This window comes from Hyperolius riggenbachi, chromosome 6 (assembly GCF_040937935.1).
Source record: "Hyperolius riggenbachi isolate aHypRig1 chromosome 6, aHypRig1.pri, whole genome shotgun sequence".
In the NCBI taxonomy this organism is placed as follows: Eukaryota; Metazoa; Chordata; class Amphibia; order Anura; family Hyperoliidae; genus Hyperolius; species Hyperolius riggenbachi.
In genome coordinates, this window is record NC_090651.1 from 201037170 (window position 1) to 201062983 (window position 25814).

The 25814-nt window shown below is 48.9% G+C and overlaps 1 protein-coding gene across 1 annotated transcript in view; it reads left to right on the plus strand.

The window, feature by feature from the left end:
* The window catches only part of JHY (junctional cadherin complex regulator), a 250608-nt gene that overhangs the window by 126419 nt on the left and 98375 nt on the right, over positions 1 to 25814 (plus strand). Inside the window, exon 3 of the mRNA XM_068240301.1 lies at positions 21648 to 22131. Within this exon, the coding sequence (XP_068096402.1) occupies positions 21648 to 22131 (484 nt within the window). The remainder of the gene's footprint in view (positions 1 to 21647; positions 22132 to 25814) is intronic.

Here is a 25814-nt window from a genome sequence, read left to right on the forward strand (position 1 = left end):
ATATGTGCCCAGTATATGTAGCCAGAGGTATATGTGCCCAGTATATGTAGGCAGGGGTATATGTGCCCAGTATATGTTGCCAGGGGTATATGTGCCCAGTATATGTAGTCAGGGGTATATGTGCCCAGTATATGTAGCCAGGGGTATATGTCCCCAGTATATGTAGCCAGAGGTATAGATGACCCCAGTATGTGTAGTCAGGGGTATATGTGCCCAGTATATGTAGCCAGGGGTATATGTGCCCAGTATATGTAGTCAAGGGTATATGTGCCCAGTATATGTTGCCAGAGGTATATGTGCCCAGTATATGTAGCCAGAGGTATATGTGCCCAGTATATGTAGGCAGGGGTATATGTGCCCAGTATATATAGTCAGGGGTATATGTGCCCAGTATATGTAGTCAGGGGGATATGTGCCCAGTATATGTAGTCAGGTGTATATGTCCCAATATATGTAGGCAGGTGTATATGTCCCAGTATATGTAGGCAGGTGTATATGTCCCAGTATGCAGGTGTATATGTCCCAGTATATGTAGGAAGGTGTACATGTCCCAGTATATGTAGGCAGGGGTATATATCCCAGTATATATAGCCAGGGGTATATGTGCCCAGAATATGTAGTCAGGGGTATATGTCCCCATAATAAGTAGTCAGGTGTATATGTCCCAGTATATGTAGGCAGGGGTATATGTGCCCAGTATATGTAGGCAGGGGTATATGTGCCCAGTATTTGTAGTCAGGGGTATATGTGCCCAGTATATGTAGGCAGGAGTATATGTGCCCAGTATATGTAGTCAGGGTTATATGTGCCCAGTATATGTAGGCAGGGGTATATGTGCCCAGTATATGTAGTCAGGGGTATATGTGCCCAGTATATGTAGGCAGGGGTATATGTGCCCAGCATATGTAGGCAGGGGTATATGTCCCCAGAATAAGTAGCCAGGTGTATATGTCCCAGTATATGTAGGCAGGGGTATATGTCCCCAGAATAAGTAGCCCGGTGTATATGTCCCAGTATATGTAGGCAGGTGTATATGTCCCCAGAATAAGTAGCAAGGTGTGCCCCAGCAGGAGGGGAGCAGCGCAGAGAAGAGGGAAAGCTATGTGCAGACAGCGGGGAAGGGCGGACGTCTCCCCCCCCCTTCCCTCACCTTAGGGGGCTTTCCCTCCCTCGCTCTCCCCTCTGGAGTCCGGAACGAAGTGTGCAGCGGCTGGGCAGCGGGCGGAACTTACCTCATCTCGTCGCAGGCGCCGGATGAATTAGCCACTACTCTGGTCTGGTCCAGACCAGAGTGCGGCACCAGAACTTCCGGCGCAGGAGCGTGACGAGGTAAGTCCCGCCCGCTGCCCAGCCGCTGCACACTTCATTCCGGACTCCGGAGGGGAGAGCGAGGGAGGGAAAGCCCCCTAAGGTGAGGGAAGGGGGGGGGGAGACGTCCGCCCTTCTCCACTGTGCCCATAGCTTTCCCTCTTCTCTGCGCTGCTCCCCTACTGCTGGCTGCACGGGCATGCGGCCAGGGGGGGGGGGCAGCGGGAGGCCAGGGTTAGTGTTGGGCGAACAGTGTTCGCCACTGTTCGGGTTCTGCAGAACATCACCCTGTTCGGGTGATGTTCGGCCGAACACCTGATGGTGTTCGGCCAAACTGTTCGGCCATATGGCCGAACTAAGAGCGCATGGCCGAACGTTCCCCGAACGTTCGGCTAGCGCTGTGATTGGCCGAACGGGTCACGTGGTTCGGACCCGAACGCGCTCTGATTGGCCGAACGGGTCACGTGGTTCGGGTAAATAAATACCCGATCCACGTAATTTCTCCTCCATTTGTCTGTGGGTTTAGCTTTGGGTAGGCAGGCAGGGTAGTTCTCTCTCCAGCCAGGCTAGCCAGGGTCCCCCCAGTCATTGTGTCGCTGCTGGGAACAGTAGTACACCGCTCACCCACACTATATAGCATTGTGTTTACTGCCACTCTGTGTCTCTGCTGGGAACAGTAGTACACCGCTCACCCTGTATAGCATTGTGCTCTGTGTCGCTGCTGGGAATAGTAGTACACCGCTCACCCACCACTGTATAGCATTGTGCTCTGTGTCGCTGCTGGGAACAGTAGTACACCGCTCACCCACCCACCACTGTATAGCATTGTGCTCTGTGTCGCTGCTGGGAATAGTAGTACACCGCTCACCCACCACTGTATAGCATTGTGCTCTGTGTCGCTGCTGGGAACAGTAGTACACCGCTCACCCACACTATATAGCATTGTGTTTACTGCCACTCTGTGTCTCTGCTGGGAACAGTAGTACACCGCTCACCCACCACTGTATAGCATTGTGCTCTGTGTCGCTGCTGGGAACAGTAGTACACCGCTCACCCACCACTGTATAGCATTGTGCTCTGTGTCACTGCTGGGAACAGTAGTACACCGCTCACCCACCACTGTATAGCATTGTGCTCTGTGTCGCTGCTGGGAATAGTAGTACACCACTCACCCGCCACTGTATAGCATTTCTGTACTGCCACTGTACTGCTGCCAGTCAGCGTGTACTTTAAGGATAAGTGAAATGAAGAAGAAATCCTGTGAAAGAGGGAGGGGCAAGGGAAGAGGTGTTTCCCCTGACGGTTCACGTACAGGCCACAGTGGAGCACCGAAGAAAACCCACTCAATACCGCCCATGTTGTCCAGGAAATCAACCCTCACAAATCCAAAAGAACTGGGTTAGCGTTACCGGTCCCTTTTCCTGGAACCTCTCATCTGTATTACATTTATGACTGCATGCCGACAAAAAGCAAATTGCTATCCGCACGCTTCTTGTCCTCATGCAAGGCCTGGGTTGTTGTGTCTCAAAGCGTGGCCTTCTCCTCCTGCGCCGCCCTCCTCCTGTTCCATCACGTGTGCTGCTGCTGGGTTAGCGTTACCGGTCCCTTTTCCTGGAACCTGTCATCTGTATGACATTTATGACTGCATGCCGACAAAAAGCAAATTGCTATCCGCACGCTTCTTGTCCGCATGCAAGGCCTGGGTTGTTGTGTCTCAAAGCGTGGCCTTCTCCTCCTGCGCCGCCCTTCTCCTGTTCCATCACGTGTGCTGCTGCTGGGTTAGCGTTACCGGTCCCTTTTCCTGGAACCTCTCATCTGTATTACATTTATGACTGCATGCCGACAAAAAGCAAATTGCTATCCGCATGTTCTTGTCCGCATGCAAGGCCTGGGTTGTTGTGTCTCAAAGCATGGCCTTTCCTCCTGCGCCCCCCTCCTCTTGTTCCATCACGTGTGCTGCTGCTGGGTTAGTGTTACCGGTCCCTTTTCCTGGAACCTCTCATCTGTATTACATTTATGACTGCATGCCGACAAAAAGCAAATTGCTATCCGCACGCTTCTTGTCCGCATGCAAGGCCTGGGTTGTTGTGTCTCAAAGCGTGGCCTTCTCCTCCTGCGCCGCCCTCCTCCTGTTCCATCACGTGTGCTGCAGCTGGGTTAGCATTACTGGTCCCTTTTCCTGGAACCTCTCATCTGTATTACATTTATGACTGCATGCCGACGAAAAGCATGTTACCTGTGCAAAGAAAACAGACATTTCCCGCATTTAAAAGACAGTTTTCCCTTTGAAACTTTAAAATCGATTTTCTCAAAAACTATAAGCTCTTTTTGCTAGATTTTTTTTCCTCTTGTACCCACTCCCAAGGTGCACATACCCTGTAAATTTGGGGTATGTAGCATGTAAGGAGGCTTTAAAAAACACGAAAGTTCGGGTCCCCATTGACTTCCATTATGTTCGGAGTTCGGCTCGAACACCCGAACATCGCGGCCTTGTTCGGCCTGTTGGGCCCGAACCCGAACATCTAGATGTTCGCCCAACACTAGCCAGGGTCGGGCAGATGCCCGGTTTTGCCATATGTGCCTCAGTTATATGTCTATGTCTGTACAGTGCAGTGTATGTACCATAGTCTAGAGCCAATTTAGGGGGAAGCTAATTAACAAATCTGTATTTTTCTTGCAATGCGGGAGGAAACCAGAGTGCCTGGAGGAAACCCACACAGGCATGGGAAGAAAATTCAAACTCCATGCTGATAGTGCCCTGGCTGGGATTTGAACCAGGGACCCAGAGCTGCAAGGGGAGGGTGCTAAACTCTACACCACCATGCTGCCCGAATCAACAATTTATAAAAATAAGACAATGTAGCAGTGTGTCTCTTCTTGAGAACAGAGTTCTAGGATAGTTGGAATAACCAGGAAACAAGGGCAAAACTGGAATGATTAAATCGTTAATTTATTAAAAAACTATACACACAAATATACATTGGAGCAGACAAAAAAATATATCTGGCAGCTAAAGAGATTTTCATACAGCAGGAGGAGGTATCAGCGCTTCACAAGGCAGGCTGCATCTGAATGACCAACTGCATGGATGTGCAGAGCCAAAATATAGGTTACACAAAGTTAGCATAGTTTGCATTTTGCATAGTTTGCATTCTGTTTTGAATACAAGGTGTGTATTTAGCCTTTAGGGGGCTCTGCACACCTCTTTTGGTAGTCATTTCAGTTGTAGCCTGATTGGGAGCGCTGCCAATTTCTCTCAGCTGAACAGATTACACACATTGGAGCTGGCAATTGACCGCTGAACAGATTAGTTGGATAGACAGAGTAAAGGTGGCCATACATCATAGCGACTTGGCGTCTGATCGACCATCCAATTCGATTATTATAATCGAATTAGATGAAAATCTGTGCAGCCAAGTGCATGCCCGACTGACAAAGCGATCAATTTTGGGACAAAAATTGGTTGCATTCTCAATCGTGCCTGCTGCAAGATGTTGCTCGATCGTGTGCGTGGTGGTAACTGCGTGCAATTTCCCGATGATCGCGACAAAACCCCCCGACACTGCCCCCTCTAATGTAAATGTCCTCTCCACGGCCTCCTCTTTTCCCCCGCTGGCTTCCGTCTCTGCATACATCACACACGCACGCCCTTACTAGGAAACCACATGGGGCGCGTGTATAAGGAGAGACGGGATCCCGGAAGCCAGCAGGGGACAAGCGGAGGCCATGGAAAGGTAATGTATACTGTTAGGAATCTGGTCATGCCACTTCCTGCCTGCTGGTGGTAGCATCGTGTTGAACTATGATGAACTTCCTTTATTCCACCAGCAGGTGGCTGTGGAGACTTTGCATGACCTGAACTTTTTTGTTCCACCACTGGGTGGCTCTATGCTGGCTGGAGACAGCTCTGCCACTGCAAGGGTTGCTCTTTATGGACTTTGCTTGTTGATCATGCTGCAGGTGTGTCCTCCTTATATAAGAGCCCTGCAAGGAGCAACCTTTGCCAGAACTTAGTGCTCACAAGCTGTAGTATCTGGACAACACTGGTTTCCTAGTATCTAGTATTTCTGTGTCTGCTACTCTGTTACTGAACCTATTTCCTGTCTGACCTCGATTCCTGCTTGCCCCTTTTGTACCCTGATTGCTCGATTGTTGCCGATATAAGGGGCCCATACACCTAACGATTTTGCCGCCTGCTATACAGCAGATTCGATCACTGTGATCGAATCTGCTGTGAAATCGTTGTGCAAACACTGACAGAACGATCGATTTCCATCCAAAATCAATTGTTCCCGTCGATTCCCGTCAATGCATCCGTGCGGAAGATTATTCTCGATCGCCGGCGGGTCTGGAGTGCGTCGATAGCGGTGTTCGAATGCCCGACGACCGACGCAATACAGCTGCAATATATTACCTGCTCCGCCGGCGCCACTCCCCCGGTCTCCGCTGTCTTCTCCGCGCTGGTCTCCAGGCAGTGCAGTTTCTAGGCTAAAATGCACCCAGGGCGAGGGTGTAAAAATTGCGCCCCCCCCGAAGCAAGGTATGGGTGCCCGCAGTGTAGGTTAGCCAGGTCTAGTTGCACTCAGTATAGATTCCCCCAGAATAGGTACCCCAGTATAGGTAGCCAGCTATAGGTCCCCCCAGTATAGGTAGCCAGGCATAGGGTGAGCCAATATAGTTGCCTCCGGTATAGGTTAGCCAGGTAGGTGCCTCCAGTATAGGTAGCCAGTATAGTTGCCCACAGTATAGGTTAGATAGGCAGGTGTCCCCGGTAGATAGTTAGGTGCCCCCAGTACAGGTTAGCTAGGTGGGTGCCTCTAATATAGGGAGCCAGAATAGTTGCCCCCAGCATAGGTTAGATAGGTAGATGCCCCCTGTATAGGTTAGTTAGGTAGGTGCCTCCAATATAGGTAGCCAGTATAGTTGTCACCTGTATAGACTAGCTAGGTAGGTAGGTGCCCCCAATACAGGTTAGATAAGTTAATGCTCCCACTATAGGTTAGATAGGTAGCTGCCCCCCAGTATAAGTTAGGAAGGTGCCCCCCAGTATAGGTTAGATAGGTAGGTGCCCCCCAGTATAGGTTAGATAGGTAGGTGCCCCCCAGTATAGGTTAGATAGGTAGCTGCCCCCCCAGTATAGGTTAGATTAGGTAGCTGCCCCCTCAGTATAGGTTAGATTAGGTAGCTGCCCCCCAGGTTAGATAGGTAGGTGCCCCACAGTATAGGTTAGATAGGTAGCTGACCCAGTATAGATTAGGTAGGTGCCCTCCAGTATAGGTTGATTAGGTAGGTGCCCCCCAGTATAGGTTAGATTAGGTAGGTGCCCCCAGTATAGGTTAGATTAGGTAGGTGCCCCCCAGTATAGGTTAGATTAGGTAGCTGCCCCCAGTATAGATTAGATTAGGTAGCTGCCCCCCAGGTTAGATAGGTAGGTGCCCCCCAGTATAGGTTAGATAGGTAGCTGACCCCCAGTATAGGTTAGATTAGGTAGCTGCCCCCTCAGTATAGGTTAGATTAGGTAGCTGCCCCCCAGGTTAGATAGGTAGGTGCCCCCCAGTATAGGTTAGATAGGTAGCTGCCCCAGTATAGATTAGGTAGGTGCCCCCCAGTATAGGTTAGATTAGGTAGGTGCCCCCCAGTATAGGTTAGATTAGGTAGGTGCCCCCCAGTATAGGTTAGATTAGGTAGGTGCCCCCAGTATAGGTTAGATAGGTAGGTGCCCCAGTATAGGTTAGATAGGTAGTTGCCACCCAGTTTAGGTTAGATAGGTAGGTGCCCCCCAGTATAGGTTAGATAGGTAGGTGCCCCCCCAGTATAGGATAGGTAGGTGCCCCCTCAGTATAGGTTAGATTAGGTAGCTGCCCCCCAGGTTAGATAGGTAGGTGCCCCCCAGTATAGGTTAGATTAGGTAGGTGCCCCCCAGTACAGGTTAGATTAGGTAGGTGCCCCCCAGGATAGGTTAGATAGGTAGGTGCCCCCAGTATAGGTTAGATTAGGTAGGTGCCCCCCAGTATAGGTAAGATTAGGTAGGTGCCCCCCAGGATAGGTTAGATAGGTAGGTGCCCCCCAGGACAGGTTAGATAGGTAGCTACCCAGTTAGGTAGGTCCCCCCCATGATGGAGGGGGGAGCCGCAGCCGCGGGGAGGGCAGCCCGACCTCTCCCTCCCTTCCTCTCCCCGGGCCGCCCTCCGTGCGATCCCCCCTCGGACTGCAGAGTAATGCGCAGGGAAGCGCTGTGCATAACTACTCACCTCGCTGGCTCCAAGCGCTGCTCTCTCGACGCCAGTCTCATCTCTCCATACACGCTGATACACACACACGCTGCTTCCTGTTTAGCAGCGTGTGTGTGTATCAGCGTGTAGGCAGAGAAGAGACTGGCGGCGAGAGAGCAGCGCTTGGAGCCAGTGAGGTGAGTAGTTATGCACAGCGCTTCCCTGCGCATTACTCTGCAGTCCGAGGGGGGATCGCACGAAGGGTGGCCCGGCGAGAGGAAGGGAGGGAGAGGTCGGGCTGCCCTCCCTGCGGCTGCGGCTCCCCCCTCCATCACAGCGCCCCCCTCCCAGCAGCGCCTCGGGCGGCGGCACGCCCCGCACGGCCGTAGAAAAGGCCATGTCTCCAGGTCCAGCAGGCTTCACTTCTTCCTGTCCCGGCAGGAAGTTTAAACAGTAGAGGGTGCTCTACTGTTTAAACTTCCCCCAGACAGGAAGAAGTGAAGCCTGCCGGACCCGGAGACCAGAGCGGAGAAGAAGACAGCAGAGACCGGGGGAGTCGCGCCGGCGGTGCAGGTAATGTATGCGGGCGGGGGGCAGCGGCAGCACCACCACCACTGATTGTGATCGGTTTCATGCTGAAATCGATTCACAATCTGTTTGCAGTAAAGGCAGCCATACGATCCCTCTCTAATCAGATTCGATCAGAGAGGGACCTATCTGTTGGTCGATCTGATGGCAAATCGACCAGTGTATGGCTACCTTTATGCTTGTTCTGACCGTGATTTCTGCCTGCCTCCTTGTACTGCGAATGTATAATATCCTGTGTATATATCGTGTATATATTTCGTTAGATAGATAGATAGATAGGGTTTTTGGGGATTTGCACTTTGCTTGTATGGAGTATATGCATGCGGTGATTGCATCATTGTGTATATTTGTCTTTGCATTTCTGATTGTTTGTTGTGCATGCAATTGCATGAAATTTGCATTATATTGTCTGAAGCATGATTTGTCAAGAAACATTTTGCACAGTATTTCCCTGCCTCAGTGTCTCTGTTGCCTCAAACTGTGATCACTCCCAGTTACTCCGTTCAGGCTTATAACAGAAGTTCTGGCCATTCACTGATCACTGCAGCTACACTGTACACTGAGTCATCTGCCAGAATGAATCTCCAGGACCTTGATTATTATGCATTTTTGGCTGAGGAATCTGAGGAAGAATGCCGCACTTTCTTTGCTAGTTATCCAAGGGAAGATCTGCTGAAGTTAATTAGCCAGGTTTATGGTCTTGTTAAGGATGGATCATTTACATGTCCACAGGATTTTTAATGCATAATCAAGATATGGTATGATCTTGCATTCCCTACTGTTTCTGATGAGTATTTACCGCCTTTCGATTTGCATAAGATTCAAGCCTTGATTAATTTATTAGAAGATGATCAAGAGGGTTTCTTTGATTATTACAACAGCAAGGATAAACAAATTGTGCAAACATGCATTAGCTCTCTCCAATCTTTGATCAATCAAGGCTTATGCAAATCTGGAATGGCTTCACTTTTATTGTCTGCTTGGCAGAAAGTGTTATTTCCCAGCTAAATATCTCATGCCCTGCCTGTAAAAATAAATATGAGTTTATATTTAATTCTGATCAAATTGAACATGTATTTGATTATTTGAGGAGGGATAGGACAAGGTTTGTTGAATATTATACAAATCAAGAGGAGGAATTTATAAGAGCCTGTATGCGTGCGACTGAGTCTCTGGTGTTGCATAAACTCTGCAAGTGTGAATCAGCTGCAAAGCTAATTGATGCCTGGTCTGAGATTCTGTCCTCTCATTTTCACTCTCTTCCTCCTGTTAACCCTTCATATACCTTGAACCATGTCCAGAGGCGTATCTAGAGGGGTGCAGGTATGGCTTGTGCCACGGGCGCCACATCACCATGGGCTCCATGCCTGCCCCTGTGCTGCACTGGCCTGCCTGCCTCCATGCTTCCCTGTCATTCAGATCTCAGATCAGATTAATGCTGTTATCTGGGGAACATGGCTACTTAACTTATGCATGTAAAGCACACTTTGCTTAGTGTTAGAACAGAGGACAGAGAGTGAATAACAAGATTTTTCTAAAAAAGTAACCTTAGAAATATCCTGAACCAAAACACATAAGCAACCATGACACATGTACACGAGAAATGATGCTGTTTTTAGAGGGGAAGGGGGTTCTGAGGGGGGGGGGGGGGGGGGGGCACAATTTCATTGTTTGCCATAGGTGCTATATTACCCAGATACACCACTGACCATGTCCAATACTCACAGCCTGCAGCAGTTAAACAATTAGTACCTACATTTCCAGTAGTAACTAAGTCTGTGAATTATGACTTGTCTGTTTCTATTAACCAGAAGAAATGTGCTACTGAGCAAACAGCCATCAGACCTACGCCTTTGTCCACACACTATCAAGTATCTGCATTAAAGTCTGCCCCAGTTTCAATGCTGAAGAAACCACAACGCAAATATTTTCCTACAGCCTCCATCACTCCTGTGCAGCCTCCATCCGGTTTATCTCCCATGCAGCCTCCATCCACCTCATCTCCTGTGCAGCCTCCATCCACCTCATCTCCCGTGCAGCCTCCATCCACCTCATCTCCCGTGCAGCCTCCATCTACCTCATCTCCCGTGCAGCCTCCATCCGCCTCATCTCCTGTGCAGCCTCCATCCGCCTCATCTCCCGTGCAGCCTCCATCCGCCTTATCTCCCGCGCAGCCTCCATCTGCCTCTTCTCTGGTGCAGCCTCCACTTGCCTCATCTCTGGTGCAGCCTCATCTCCTGTGCAGCCTCCATCCGCTTCATCTCCTGTGCAGCCTCCATCTGCCTCATCTCTGGTGCAGCCTCCACCTGCCTCATCTTCGATGCCGTTTCCACCCATCTTGCCTTCTATACAGTCCTCTGCTTTTACTTTGCCTAAGCCCACAGAGACTTTGCTTCAGCCCACAGAGACATTGCTCCAGCCCGCTCAGGTTTTGCTCCAGCACGCTCAGGTTTTGCTTTAGCCCTGTGTTTTGCCTAAGGCCCAGCCTGTTGCCCTGCCTAATGTTAACCAGTCTGTTGTTTTGCCTGTTGCCTACCAGTTTGCCTTACCTGTTACCAACCAGTTTGTTGCTCTGCCTGATGCCAACCCATCTGTTGCCTTGCCTGATACCAACCCGTCTGTTGCATTGCCTGATGCCAACCTGTCTGTTGCGTTGCCTGATGCCAACCCATTCTTTGCCTTGCCTGATGCCAACCTGTCTGTTGCATTGCCTGATGCCAACCTGTCTGTTGCATTGCCTGATGCCAACCTGTCTGCTGCATTGCCTGATGCCAACCTGTCTGTTGTATTGCCTTATGCCAACCTGTCTGTTGCATTGCTTGATGCCAACTTGTCTGTTGTTTTGCCTGTTGCCTACCAGTTTGCCCTACCTGTTACCAACCAGTTTGTTGCTCTGCTTGATGCCAACCCGTCTGTTGCATTGCCTGATGCCAACCCGTCTGTTGCATTGCCTGATGCCAACCCGTCTGTTGCCTTGCCTGATACCAACCCGTCTGTTGCATTGCCTAATGCCAACCCGTCTGTTGTCTTGACTGATACCAACCCGTCTGTTGCATTGCCTGATGCCAACCTGTCTGTTGTATTGCCTGATGCCAACCTGTCTGCTGCATTGCTTGATGCCAACTTGTCTGTTGTCTTGCCTGATGCCAACCAGCTTGCTACATCTAACCAGTTTACTGACCTCCAGTCTGATGTCCAACTTGGAGTTTCACCTGATGCTTTTCTGCCTCCTGCCATCCTGACTGTCCAGCCTCCTGATGTTAAGCTCCAGTTCCAGCTAGTCTCAGGGTCCTCTGCTGATTCCCCGCTTCTAAAAACATCTGCTGCTGTCCAGCCACTACAGACTCCTGCTGCTGCTGCTGTCCAGCCACTACAGACTCCTGCTGCTGCTGCTGTCCAGCCACTACAGACTCCTGCTGCTGTCCAACCACTACAGACTCCTGCTGCTGCTGCTGTTCAGCCACTACAGACTCCTGCTGCTGGTGCTGCTGCTGTCCAGCCACTACAGACTCCTGCTGCTGCTGCTGTCCAGCCACTACAGACTTCTCCTGCTGCTGCTGTCCAGCCACTACAGACTCCTGCTGCTGCTGCTGTCCAGCCACTACAGACTCCTGCTGCTTCTGCTGTCCAGCCACTACAGACTCCTCCTGCTGCTGCTGTCCAGCCACTACAGACTGCTGCTGCTGTTGCTGTCCAGCCACTACAGACTCCTGCTGCTGCTGCTGTCCAGCCACTACAGACTCCTGCTGCTGCTGCTGTCCAGCCACTACAGACTCCTGCTGCTGCTGCTGTCCAGCCACTACAGACTCCTGCTGCTGCTGCTGTCCAGCCATTACAGACTCCTGCTGCTGCTGCTGTCCAGCCACTACAGACTCCTGCTGCTGCTGCTGTCCAACCACTACAGACTCCTGCTGCTGCTGCTGTCCAGCCACTACAGACTCCTGCTGCTGTCCAACCACTACAGACTCCTGCTGCTGCTGCTGTCCATGTCCAGCCACTACAGACTCCTGCTGCTGCTGTCCAGCCACTACAGACTCCTGCTGCTGTCCAGCCACTACAGACTCCTGCTGCTGCTCCTGTTTAGCCACAACAGACTCCTGCTGCTGGTGCTGCTGCTGTCCAGCCACTACAGACTCCTACTGCTGCTGCTGTTCAGCCACTACAGCCTCCTGCTGCTGCTGCTGTCCAGCCACTACAGACTCCTGCTGCTGCTGTCCAGCCACTACAGACTCCTGCTGCTGCTGTCCAGCCACTACAGACTCCTGCTGCTGCTGTCCAGCCACTACAGCCTCCTACTGCTGCTGCTGTTCAGCCACTACAGCCTCCTGCTGCTGCTGCTGTCCAGCCACTACAGACTCCTGCTGCTGCTGTCCAGCCACTACAGACTCCTACTGCTGCTGCTGTTCAGCCACTACAGCCTCCTGCTGCTGCTGCTGTCCAGCCACTACAGACTCCTGCTGCTGCTGTCCAGCCACTACAGACTCCTGCTGCTGCTGTCCAGCCACTACAGCCTCCTACTGCTGCTGCTGTTCAGCCACTACAGCCTCCTGCTGCTGCTGCTGTCCAGCCACTACAGACTCCTGCTGCTGCTGTCCAGCCACTACAGACTCCTGCTGCTGCTGCTGTCCAGCCACTACAGACTCCTGCTGCTGCTACTGCTGTTCAGCCACTACAGACTCCTGCTGCTGCTGCTGCTGTCCAGCCACTACAGACTCCTGCTGCTGCTGTCCAGCCACTACAGCCTCCTACTGCTGCTGCTGTTCAGCCACTACAGCCTCCTGCTGCTGCTGCTGTCAAGCCACTACAGACTCCTGCTGCTGCTGTCCAGCCACTACAGACTCCTGCTGCTGCTGCTGTCCAGCCACTACAGACTCCTGCTGCTGTCCAGCCACTACAGACTCCTGCTGCTGCTGCTGTCCAGCCACTACAGACTCCTCCTGCTGCTGCTGTCCAGCCACTACAGACTCCTGCTGCTGCTGCTGTCCAGCCACTACAGACTCCTGCTGCTGCTGCTGCTGTCCAGCCACTACAGACTCCTCCTGCTGCTGCTGTCCAGCCACTACAGACTGCTGCTGCTGTTGCTGTCCAGCCACTACAGACTGCTGCTGCTGTTGCTGTCCAGCCACTACAGACTCCTGCTGCTGCTGCTGTCCAGCCACTACAGACTCCTGCTGCTGCTGCTGCTGTCCAGCCACTACAGACTCCTGCTGCTGCTGCTGTCCAGCCACTACAGACTCCTGCTGCTGCTGTCCAGCCACTACAGACTCCTGCTGCTGCTGCTGTCCAGCCACTACAGACTCCTGCTGCTGCTGCTGTCCAGCCACTACAGACTCCTGCTGCTGCTGCTGCTGTCCAGCCACTACAGACTCCTGCTGCTGTCCAACCACTACAGACTCCTGCTGCTGCTGCTGTCCAGCCACTACAGACTCCTGCTGCTGCTGCTGCTGTCCAGCCACTACAGATTCCTGCTGCTGCTGTCCATGTCCAGCCACTACAGACTCCTGCTGCTGCTGTCCAGCCACTACAGACTCCTGCTGCTGTCCAGCCACTACAGACTCCTGCTGCTGCTGCTGTTCAGCCTTTACAGACTCCTGCTGCTGGTGCTGCTGCTGTCCAGCCACTACAGACTCCTACTGCTGCTGCTGTTCAGCCACTACAGCCTCCTGCTGCTGCTGCTGTCCAGCCACTACAGACTCCTGCTGCTGCTGTCCAGCCACTACAGACTCCTGCTGCTGCTGCTGTCCAGCCACTACAGACTCCTGCTGCTGCTGTCCAGCCACTACAGCCTCCTACTGCTGCTGCTGTTCAGCCACTACAGCCTCCTGCTGCTGCTGCTGTCCAGCCACTACAGACTCCTACTGCTGCTGCTGTCCAGCCACTACAGACTCCTACTGCTGCTGCTGTTCAGCCACTGCAGCCTCCTGCTGCTGCTGCTGTCCAGCCACTACAGACTCCTGCTGCTGCTGTCCAGCCACTACAGCCTCCTACTGCTGCTGCTGTTCAGCCACTACAGCCTCCTGCTGCTGCTGCTGTCCAGCCACTACAGACTCCTGCTGCTGCTGCTGTCCAGCCACTACAGACTCCTGCTGCTGCTGCTGTCCAGCCACTACAGACTCCTGCTGCTGCTGCTGCTGTTCAGCCACTACAGACTCCTGCTGCTGCTGCTGTCCAGCCACTACAGACTCCTGCTGCTGCTGCTGTCCAGCCACTACAGACTCCTGCTGCTGCTGTCCAGCTACTACAGCCTCCTACTGCTGCTGCTGTTCAGCCACTACAGCCTCCTGCTGCTGCTGCTGCTGTCCAGCCACTACAGACTCCTGCTGCTGCTGTCCAGCCACTACAGACTCCTCCTGCTGCTGCTGTCCAGCCACTACAGACTGCTGCTGCTGTTGCTGTCCAGCCACTACAGACTCCTGCTGCTGCTGCTGTCCAGCCACTACAGACTCCTGCTGCTGCTGCTGTCCAGCCACTACAGACTCCTGCTGCTGCTGCTGTCCAGCCACTACAGACTCCTGCTGCTGTCCAGCCACTACAGACTCCTGCTGCTGCTGCTGTCCAGCCACTACAGACTCCTGCTGCTGCTGCTGTCCAGCCACTACAGACTCCTGCTGCTGCTGCTGTCCAGCCACTACAGACTCCTGCTGCTGCTGCTGTCCAGCCACTACAGACTCCTGCTGCTGTCCAACCACTACAGACTCCTGCTGCTGCTGCTGTCCAGCCACTACAGACTCCTGCTGCTGCTGTCCAGCCACTACAGACTCCTGCTGCTGCTGTCCAGCCACTACAGACTCCTGCTGCTGCTGTCCAGCCACTACAGATTCCTGCTGCTGCTGTCCATGTCCAGCCACTACAGACTCCTGCTGCTGCTGTCCAGCCACTACAGACTCCTGCTGCTGTCCAGCCACTACAGACTCCTGCTGCTGCTGCTGTTCAGCCACTACAGACTCCTGCTGCTGGTGCTGCTGCTGTCCAGCCACTACAGACTCCTACTGCTGCTGCTGTTCAGCCACTACAGCCTCCTGCTGCTGCTGCTGTCCAGCCACTACAGACTCCTGCTGCTGCTGCTGTCCAGCCACTACAGACTCCTGCTGCTGCTGTCCAGCCACTACAGCCTCCTACTGCTGCTGCTGTTCAGCCACTACAGCCTCCTGCTGCTGCTGCTGTCCAGCCACTACAGACTCCTGCTGCTGCTGTCCAGCCACTACAGACTCCTACTGCTGCTGCTGTTCAGCCACTACAGCCTCCTGCTGCTGCTGCTGCTGTCCAGCCACTACAGACTCCTGCTGCTGCTGTCCAGCCACTACAGCCTCCTACTGCTGCTGCTGTTCAGCCACTACAGCCTCCTGCTGCTGCTGCTGTCCAGCCACTACAGACTCCTGCTGCTGCTGTCCAGCCACTACAGACTCCTGCTGCTGCTGTCCAGCCACTACAGACTCCTGCTGCTGCTGCTGTCCAGCCACTACAGACTCCTGCTGCTGCTGCTGTCCAGCCACTACAGACTCCTGCTGCTGCTGCTGCTGTTCAGCCACTACAGACTCCTGCTGCTGCTGCTGTCCAGCCACTACAGACTCCTGCTGCTGCTGTCCAGCCACTACAGCCTCCTACTGCTGCTGCTGTTCAGCCACTACAGCCTCCTGCTGCTGCTGCTGTCCAGCCACTACAGACTCCTGCTGCTGCTGTCCAGCCACTACAGACTCCTGCTGCTGCTGTCCAGCCACTACAGCCTCCTACTGCTGCTGCTGTTCAGCCACTACAGCCTCCTGCTGCTGCTGCTGTCCAGCCACTACAGACTCCTGCTGCTGCTGTCCAGCCACTACAGACTCCTGCTGCTGCTGCTGTCCAGCCACTACAGACTCCTGCTGCTGCTGCTGCTGTCCAGCCACTACAGACTCCTGCTGCTGCTGCTGTCCAGCCACTACAGACTCCTGCTGCTGCTGCTGTCCAGGCACTACAGACTCCTGCTGCTGCTGCTGTCCAGCCAATACAGACTCCTGCTGCTGCTGTCCAGCCACCACAGACTCCTGCTGCTGCTGTCCAGCCACTACAGACTCCTGCTGCTGCTGCTGCTTTCCAGCCACTACAGACTCCTGCTGCTGCTGCTGTCCAGCCACTACAGACACCTGCTGCTGTCCAGCCACTACAAACTCCTGCTGTCCAGTTACCTCAATCTGCTGCTGATCTTCCTCCAGATGGTTTCCTGTCCATTGCCCCAACAGATGGTTTCCTGTCTTCTTCCCAGCCTGATGTCTGCCAGTCCATTGCCAAGCTACCTCCTGAACCTGCTCTTCCTCTTGATGGTACCCAGTCTACGGCTAATGCTTGCCACTTCACTGCCATGCCTAAGGTCTACCAGTCTACATCTTTGCCTAATATTTGCTTGTCTGAGGACCTGCCTATTGCCTGGCAGGTCCCTTTCCTACCTGATGTCTACCAGGCCACTGCTCTGCCTGGTGCCTTGCCTGATGTATGCCAGTTTAACACGCTGCTTGATGCCTACCAGCCTGGTGTTCTTCTTGATGTCTTTAGTTTCCAGTTCCTGATTCAGCATCCTGAGATACAAATTGAAAAATTTAATTCATTTTCTGGATCACCAACATACCCCCAGTACATTTTTTTTGAGGGGGGGGGGGGGGAGGGTAGCATGGGTGATCCAGGAAATGCTCCAACTGTGAAAATCCAGTGGGTCTCCACCTCCTTGCTCTAGAGACTAGGGTTGGTGCCAGGTCACTAGTTGTAGCTATGCCCCCACCAAATTTTATGGCACAGTGTGGTTCCGGAGGGGATCAAATTATTGGATTTATACAAAGCATGACGTTGTGCCGGACTAGAGCTCCCCTAGTGACAAGATGATTGCATCTCATTCACTATCCCTACTTAGCATGGCTTTATGGAGTTCCTCACAAGAAAATGTCTCATACTGTGGGTGAATATATTTGACCACTTTCACAATAAATGGAGGCAATAGGCATGTCTGTCACTTTGTAGTGTTGTATTTTGTTAGAAAACTTTAGTTCTGCTCTAAAACAAAAAGATGTGATACCTACATTCTTGCAGGTCCTAGTCTTCCCTGCCATGTTACTGCTGATGGATTCTACTCCTTATGCAGTGGGCTATGGGTTGATGAGGAGCAAGGGTCTAATGGCTGGACTCCTCTCTGCTGAAAAGGTATGCTGTAAGGGGTGTAGCTCAGACTGCCTTGTCCTGGGCTTTGTAGAAACTTGCCTTAAATTCTTGCCTTACTTGCCTTAAAGGATACCCGAGGTGACATGTGACATGATGAGATAGACATGGGTACAGCGCCTAACACACAAATAACTATGCTGTGTTCTTTTTTTTCTTTCTTTCCCTGAAAGAGTTAAATATCAGGTATGTAAGTGGCTGACTCAGTCCTGACTCAGACAGGAAGTGACTACAGTGTGACCCTCACTGATAAGAAATTCCAACTATAAAACACATTTCTAGCGAAAAATTGCTTCTGAGAGCAGGAAAGAGATAAAAAGGATCAGTAGTTCTTACATTTTAGCTCTGGCATACTTCAATTAATGTGTCTTTGAGCAAAAACAGTAAAACAGTTAAAACTTAAAAAGTAGATTTAAACATAAAATGAAACTGTGGAATATGTTAGAAAGTTATTTTTAGGAGAAGGAAGATAGATACAATTGTTTATTTCATTAGTTTATTTTTGCTTCGGGTGTCCTTTTAAAGTCTAGATCAGGGTTTCTCAACTACAGTTCCCTGGAACCCCAGGGGTTCCTTGAGGACATTGCAGGGTTCTTTAGCATTTCTCCCTCCGGAGAGACTGGTCTCAGTTGGCGGGATGAAAAAGTATTTCCTTTGCTCCTCTATAAAAAAAAGAAGGGCTAAATTGGGGATCAGTATAATAAGTGCAGTAATAAAAAAAAACAAAACTCCTCATGAGGCGGAGTGAAACATTTGCCTCAGGCGGCAGATCTGGGGGGCGGCACCTGCCTGTCCATCGACGCTGGGGGCCGCCCGCCGAGCTGGAGGGGTAGCGGGCAGAAAGGGGGTATTGGGCCTAGCGGCGGGGAGGGGGGTCGGACCCCCCCTCCCTCGCCTGGGTCCCCCGATCTGCGCTCCTCCTCCAGCGTTAAGTACAAGCCTGCATATGATGAAGAGGCAACAGGCGGGGGAATCACTCACCTCTTCCGCGTTCCATCGCGTGCTCCAATGACGTCACTTCCGGCAACGCCGCCCACTGCATTGTAAGTAGACGGCCTTGCAGGAAGTGACGTCAGTGGAGCACGCGTTGGAACGCGGAAGAGGTGAGTGATTCCCCCGCCCATTGCCTCTTCATCATATGCAGGCTTGTACTTAACTCTAGAGGAGGAGCGCAGATCGGGGGACCCAGGCGAGGGAGGGGGAGTCCGACCCCCCTCCCCGCCGCTAGGCCCAATACCCCCTTTCTGCCCGCTACCCCTCCAGCTCGGCGCCCCCCCCCCCCCCCCCACGGCTGGGGGGGGGGGGCTTTTTTCTAATTTTGCCTCAGGCGGCAAAAGCTCTAGGGCCGGCCCTGTATATGATATTGAGGCAGTATAATAAAGAGCCTTATTATAGGGATGTACAGTGGGATGCGAAAGTTTGGACAACCTTGTTAATCGTCATGATTTTCCTGTATAAATCGTTGGTTGTTATGTTAAAAAATGTCAGTTGAATATATCATATAGGAGACACACACAGTGATATTTGAGAAGTGAAGTAAAGTTTATTGGATTTATAGAAAGTGCCCAATAATTGTTTAAATAACATTAGGCAGGTGCATACATTTGGGCACTTTTGTCATTTTATTGATTCCAAAACCTTTAGAAGTAATTATTGAAACTCAAATTGGCTTGGTAAGTTCAGTAACCCCTGACCTACATACAAAAGGTGAATCAAATTATGATAAAGCGTATTTAAGGGGGGCAATTGTAAGTTTCCCTCCTCTTTTAATTTTTACTGAAGATTAACAATATAGGGGTCTCAAAACAACTCTCAAATGACCTGAAGACAAAAAGATTGTTCACCATCATGGTTTAGGGGAAGGATACAGAAAGTTGTCTCAGAGATTTCAGCTGTCTGTTTCCACAGTTAGGAACATATTGAGGAAATGGAAGACCACAGGCTCAGTTCAAGTTAAGGCTCTAAGTGGCATACCAAGAAAAATCTCATATAAACAGAAGAGGCGAATGGTGAGAACAGTCAGTCAACCCACAGACCAGCACCAAAGACCTACAACATTATCTTGCTGCAGATAAAGTCACTGTGCATCATTCAACCATTCGGCGCACTTTACACAAGGAGATGCTGTATGCGAGAGTGATGCAGAGGAAGCCTTTTCTCCACCCACAGCACAAACAAAGCCATTTGAGGTATGCTAAAGCACATTTGGACAAGCCAGCTTCATTTTGGAATAAGGTGCTGTGGACTGATGAAGTAAAATTGAGTTATTTGGGCATAACAAGGGGCGTTATGCATGGAGAAAAAACAACACAACACAAGAAAAACACCTGCTACCTACAGTAAAATATGGTAGTGGTTCCATCATGCTGTGAGCCTGTGTGGCTAGTGCAGGGACTGGGAATCTTGTCAAAGTTGTGGGACCATGGATTCCACTCAACTGTTGGATGGTGACTCTATTGAACTGAACTTATATTGGTCTGAGCCATGAGCGCTTCTGAACTTTTTATATATTTGATCTTATGGGCATTTTACAGTACTGTCCCTTTTCAGTGCACTCCACGTATTGTTTATAATTTCCATAAGTGCAGACTCTGGTTGTATCTAATTTAAGGGGATGAGTTGGCAACCCTGGAATGGGGGCTAAACAAGGAGCCTTTTACAGTTAAAGAGAATCTGTATTGTTAAAATCGCACAAAAGTAAACATACCAGTGCGTTAGGGGACATCTCCTATTACCCTCTGTCACAATTTTGCCGCTCCCCTTCGCATTAAAAGTGGTTAAAAACAGTTTTTAAAAGTTTGTTTATAAACAAACAAAATGGCCACCAAAACAGGAAGTAGGTTGATGTACAGTATGTCCACACATAGAAAATACATCCATACACAAGCAGGCTGTATACAGCCTTCCTTTTGAATCTCAAGAGATCATTTGTGTGTTTCTTTCCCCCTGCACCTCACTGAAGAGTTACAAGCTGATTGTTTGTTTCTTCTTGCAGACAGCTCTGCCCGGTTGTCTGTAATTCTGCAGTATGTGACTCATCAGTATGTGAACAGAGGATTTATCCAGCTTGTAATAGATAAGAGAGCAGAGAAAAGCTGGCTAATGTAAATAACACACACACAGGGGAGTGTGCATAGAGGGGGCATGCATAGCAGATCACACTGAAGAGTTGGCAGCCTTCCAGACACAGAACGACAAGTCGGACAGGGGAAAGATAAGCTGATTTATTACAGAGATAATGATGGTAGAAAGTGCTGCAGTAAGCCAGAGCACATTATAATAGGTTTAGGAACCTGTAGGATGGTAGAAAACACAATGACATTTTTGTTACAGAGTCCCTTTAATAAAGTTTTTAGCTATACCTTCTTCTAAAGACCATGCCACCTGCAAAGTAAATCCCAACTCCCTCCGCTAATACAGGGGTTCCCTGAGATACAAAAATAATAGGGTGAAAAAGTTATTTTTTTTTTCATGAAACATTTTATTGAGTTTTTAACTTGCAGTACATGCAAAAAAAACCCAAAACATTGAGATATTACAACATTGAAAAACGTCAATATAATAGTCATCTATATACCTTTGTTTACATTAACTTGTTCAAAAGTATATTCAATCTTGTTCGTTTTACCTTGCAGCTTATCAACACTCATATAGAGCCATACCCTATTGTTGTGCACATGGATACCTCTGCGATATCCTGCCAACTCAGGGATGACAATCCTCTTATTGACCCAGTGGGCTAACATGAGCCCTCAATAAGCTTATTTACTTAAATTTAGAGACTGTGAGTGTTGTTTTGTTATGTTTTATTTTATTTTACCAATCTAACCTTCTTAAGATTGCTTGTACAAAATGATTGTTGTAGAGCCTGAGTTAGAGACCAATGTTCTAGTATAGTATACTGCTTAAGCAGAAAAGACAATAGAAAAGAGTAGGAAAAGTAGAAGGAAAAGAAAAAAGAAAAGATAGAGTTTAGCATGTAGGTAACCAATTATTCTCATCACATAGTTTCCTATATAGGTTGTTCAGGTTTTTAAATTGTGTGTGTGTGTGTGTGTGTGTGTGTGTGTGTGGGGGGGGGGGGGTGGTGATAGGGTGAAAAAGTTAAGAAATACTGGTCTAGAGCCAAAGAGGAGAGTATTTTTTTTCTTCCAACAGGTATGTATTTTGGACTATTGGTAAAACATTAAAATTAGGGACATTATTTTTAGTTTTGGATGGAATTGAATAAAAGGTTGACATTTCTGCTAGTTTGTTATTCTTTTTTTGAGACCTCTTTAGGGAGAATTCCTCCAACTTCCTTCCTCCCATCCTTGTAACACCAAGGTCTTGATTTTTTATTTTTTTTCATTCTCTTAGCTTTCATCCATTAGAGATGCAATACTCTGAATTAAGATATGACCCAGAATGGAGAAGAAAGCAGACTTACCAGAGTGAATTCCCCCAGGATGATGATGAAGAGGAGTTAGTTGAATCTCCAAAGTACTCTGACCTTCTTACACCAGATATAACACATAGGGCAAATACACAAGACTCATCTACAGTAAGAGAGCAAAATATCATCCTTGCTTCTCACCAGAAACCACAGCCTGACATCCAATCTAAAGACAGGAAAAACACACCTACAAAACACACACATAGCTTAAATGCCAGTGACAACACCAAAAGGCCTCTGCTGCACCAAAACATGGGAACTACAGACCAGATGACAGTTACAGAGAAATGCGATGCAACTAAAAGAGACATTGTAGAAAAAAACAGAGCAACTTTAGGGGTACGCACCCAGAAAAATTCCTACCTCCACCTTCATAAGAAAAAAGCAGATGAAAGCAGCCTAGATCAAGTAAGTTAATTGTTTAACTTCCTCCTTTTCTTTTTTCAATGTATAAAATATTCTTAAAGTAAACAAGTCACCAATATGTTTTTGCATTGATCTGAATGCACATATAAAATGTACATTTTGTGAATATGCCCAATACTGTGAAATAAGCCTCATTAAAGGAAACCAGGGCTGAGAGGATATACAAGTTTTACTGGCTGAAGTTACGGGACCCGGTATCAAAGAGGAAGAAGACTGAGGACGGCGGTGTGGGAGCGATCCGTGCGCATGGGGCTGAAGGAAGCCCCATGTATGTATAAAACTTTTATATGCTCTCAGCTCTGGTACACTTTAAAGTGTAATATGAATTTGTTGGGAGTTATAATAGCAGTCAGTAGATTGTGTTGAATATCACTTTCCTAACTTCTATATTACATCAGCTGAATCTGGCATAGAACTGTGTCAACATAAGCGCACATTGCCACCATCATTGTTGGCTTGTTGCAGCTGGACTGCAAGCAGGCAGTTCAGATTTCCCTGCACACATACAGCTGCATAGGTTTGCTAGCATTTTCAATGAGCGTCCTTTCCAACAGTAATCCCTTTGCAGTTCAGAGCAGCACACCTGTGTTGGAATTTGCATGCCTGCTCTCATTGGGTAATGTCCATAAAAAAGTCTCTTCCTCCTTTCCCACTTGGCCTGTCATGGCTTTCAGTTTTGCAACAGCTGTTAGTTTGGACATGAGTCTCAATTGCATTTACCATGTCTTGCTTCATTGTGGATGGTAGCTGTTCCTGCAGGGGCAAAAAGTGAAGTTCCTTCTAGTCCAGCCAGTCTGGACACAGCCATCACTGCAGTAGTGATTGGTAATGCTCCTGCTAGTCCTGCTCCTGTGGACGTGACTATTGCAGCGGTTACTATTTGTTGCACTCCTACCTGTTCTGTCTTGTTTATGCCTGTGTAGATGTTTGTCATCACTGCGGTAGTGATTAGATTGGCAAACATTCCTGTCTGTCTATCTTTGTCTTATCCATTGTAGCGCAGAGCTGCGGTCAGTTTGAGCAACCATCATGGTCTAGTTTAGGGTTTTGGTTATCGGAAGCTCGGAGTTGCGGTCACTCTGAGCAAACATCCTCCCTGTCTCTAGTCTACTATTTTTGCTGTGATCTTTGTTGTCATCCAGTAAACGTTTATCTTGTGTAGTGGGCTATGGTAATACTCTTGTCTTCACTGCATTAGTCTCTATACCTTGCACATTAAGGCCTGGGTGTAACCTAAATCAGGTAGACCTTGCTCTGCTTCCTGTTCAGGTGGGACGAGCCACACAGCATGAGAAGCAGAAGCTGTGGGTATGCATATAAGCATACCCATGGCTATTTGGTACAGAGTAGACATTCACCGACCCCTTATAGAAGTGATCCTGTTCCCGGGCTGGCTGGCTGCTATTAAATTTAAAGTAGTTTTGTACAGCGTTCACAACCACAGCCTTATCTATCTGTTGGTTCCACTATGATCAATCCCAGCACTCAACTATTACCTTACTGCAATTGTCAGTAATCTAATCATAACATTGACATATACTGGTACAATCATCCACTTGAGCCAAAGATAGATCTACGAAATGTCCAACACAATATTAAAAGTCTAGACCTCTCAACATATAAAAAATAATAAAAATAAAATGTCCATGTCCATCAGGCATGTGCTTCTGTTTGAAATTGAGTAACTTCAAAACGACACATTTTACACTTTTTAGTTTAAATAAAAATTAATACCTCTTTCCCACCTCCCCTGTCCCCCCACCATCGTTACCCCCTAAACAATGTAAAAAAAAAAAAATTACAGCATTTCAAAAAATACATAAATGGTTACATTAGGGACTCTTTGGTTTCTTTTTTTTAACTACATATGACATGAGCGTATATTACTGTTATTTTTTGCAAATAAAGCCTTGCAGTTATTGATCCAGTACAAAAAAACTCAAAACAGAACAGATACACCTTTATTTCAAAATAATAAATTGTCACCATACATTGTACTAGGGACATTATTTAAACATTGTAATAACCGTGACAAATGGGCAAATAAAATGTGAAGGTTTTATTTACAGTAGCATTGTTTATTGTAAAATTATAGGGAATGGAATTGCAGAAATAGTGTATTTGTTCATTTCCCCCATTTTTTTTCCTTTCAATTGAGTAGAAAATAAATGAATTACTGAAAACAAATATCACCCCAAAAAAGCTACATTTTTGGCAAAAACAAAAAAAACCAAGGTATAGATAATTTTGCTGTGATAAGTAGTGATACAATTATTGGTGGATGAAGGGAGGAGTGCTGACAGGTGAAAATTGCTCTGATCTGTTAGGGTAAAAACCCTAGGGGGTAAAGTGGTTAAAGTATAGGGGAGGGTAATGGAAGTTGAGGCTATCTTGAATTTATGGACTAAATGGAAGCATTTGACTTCCAGGGAATAGAGATGGCTCGAACCTCCGATTTTAGGTTCATGAACATCGAACGCGAACTTCCGCATAAGTTCGCGTTTGTGCGAACCGCAATAGACTTTAATGGGCAGGCGAACTTTCAAAACTACAAACACTAATTCTGGCCACAAAAGTGATGGAAAAGATGTTTCAAGGGATCTAACACCTGGAGGGGGGCATGGTGGAGTGGGATACACGCCAAAAGTCCCTGGGAAAGTTACAGATTTGATGCACAGCAGGGTTTTAAGGGCAGAAATCACATTGCATTACTAAATTGGAGGCATAAAGTGCTTTAAAACATCTTGCATGTGTATACATCAATCAGGTAGTGTAATTAGTGTACTGCTTCACACTGACAGACCAAACTCACTGTGTAATGCACCGTAAACAGCTGTTTGTGTAGTGATGGCTGTGCTGGACTGGTGTGCATCATGGCGAGAGTGCAGGAGATGGCGGTTTTCAAGCCCATATGGTCGGGCTGAGGTAGCTCAATGACAGAACAACAGTGACTGAGTATCCAGCTGATTGAATTTGGTCTGTCCACAATGAAGCAACAACCTTATTATATTGAGTGTGCCCCCCAACACACTCATATAGCCAGTCATTGCTTCATTGTGATACGCAAGCCCCTTCACCGTGGCAAGGTAATGTTTAAGAAGGGAAATTGACACATGTACATGCCATTTGTTTTGTTGTTGCAGCCGCAGTGCAGCCAGAAAAATTAGGCAGGCATGTACACGCACCAGAAAAATTATTATAGTGGCCGCTGCTAATAATGATGAGACAAATACACTTGAAATCCTATAACGAGAATCTGTTATGGAAGGCAAGTCCGCCATCCATTCAAGTGAAAGGTATGCACTGACTGGTATAATGCAATGTGCAGTCACACAGGTGCAGTGAAAAGGTATGCAGTGACTGCTGGTATAACAATGTGCAGTCACACAGGTGCAGTGAAAATGGATGCACTGACTGCTGGTATATAAAACAGCGTGCAGTCACACTGATGCAGTGAAGGTATGCAGTGACTGGTATATAAAACAGTGTGCAGTCACACAGGTGCAGTGAAAAGGTATGCACGAATTAGTATATAAAACAGCATGCTGTCACACAGATGCAGTGAAAGGTATGCAGTGACTGGTATTATAATACAATGTGCAGCAGTCACACTAGGCACTGAATGTGCTGGGCCTGGCACAATATATCAATTAGCAAGGGCCAGC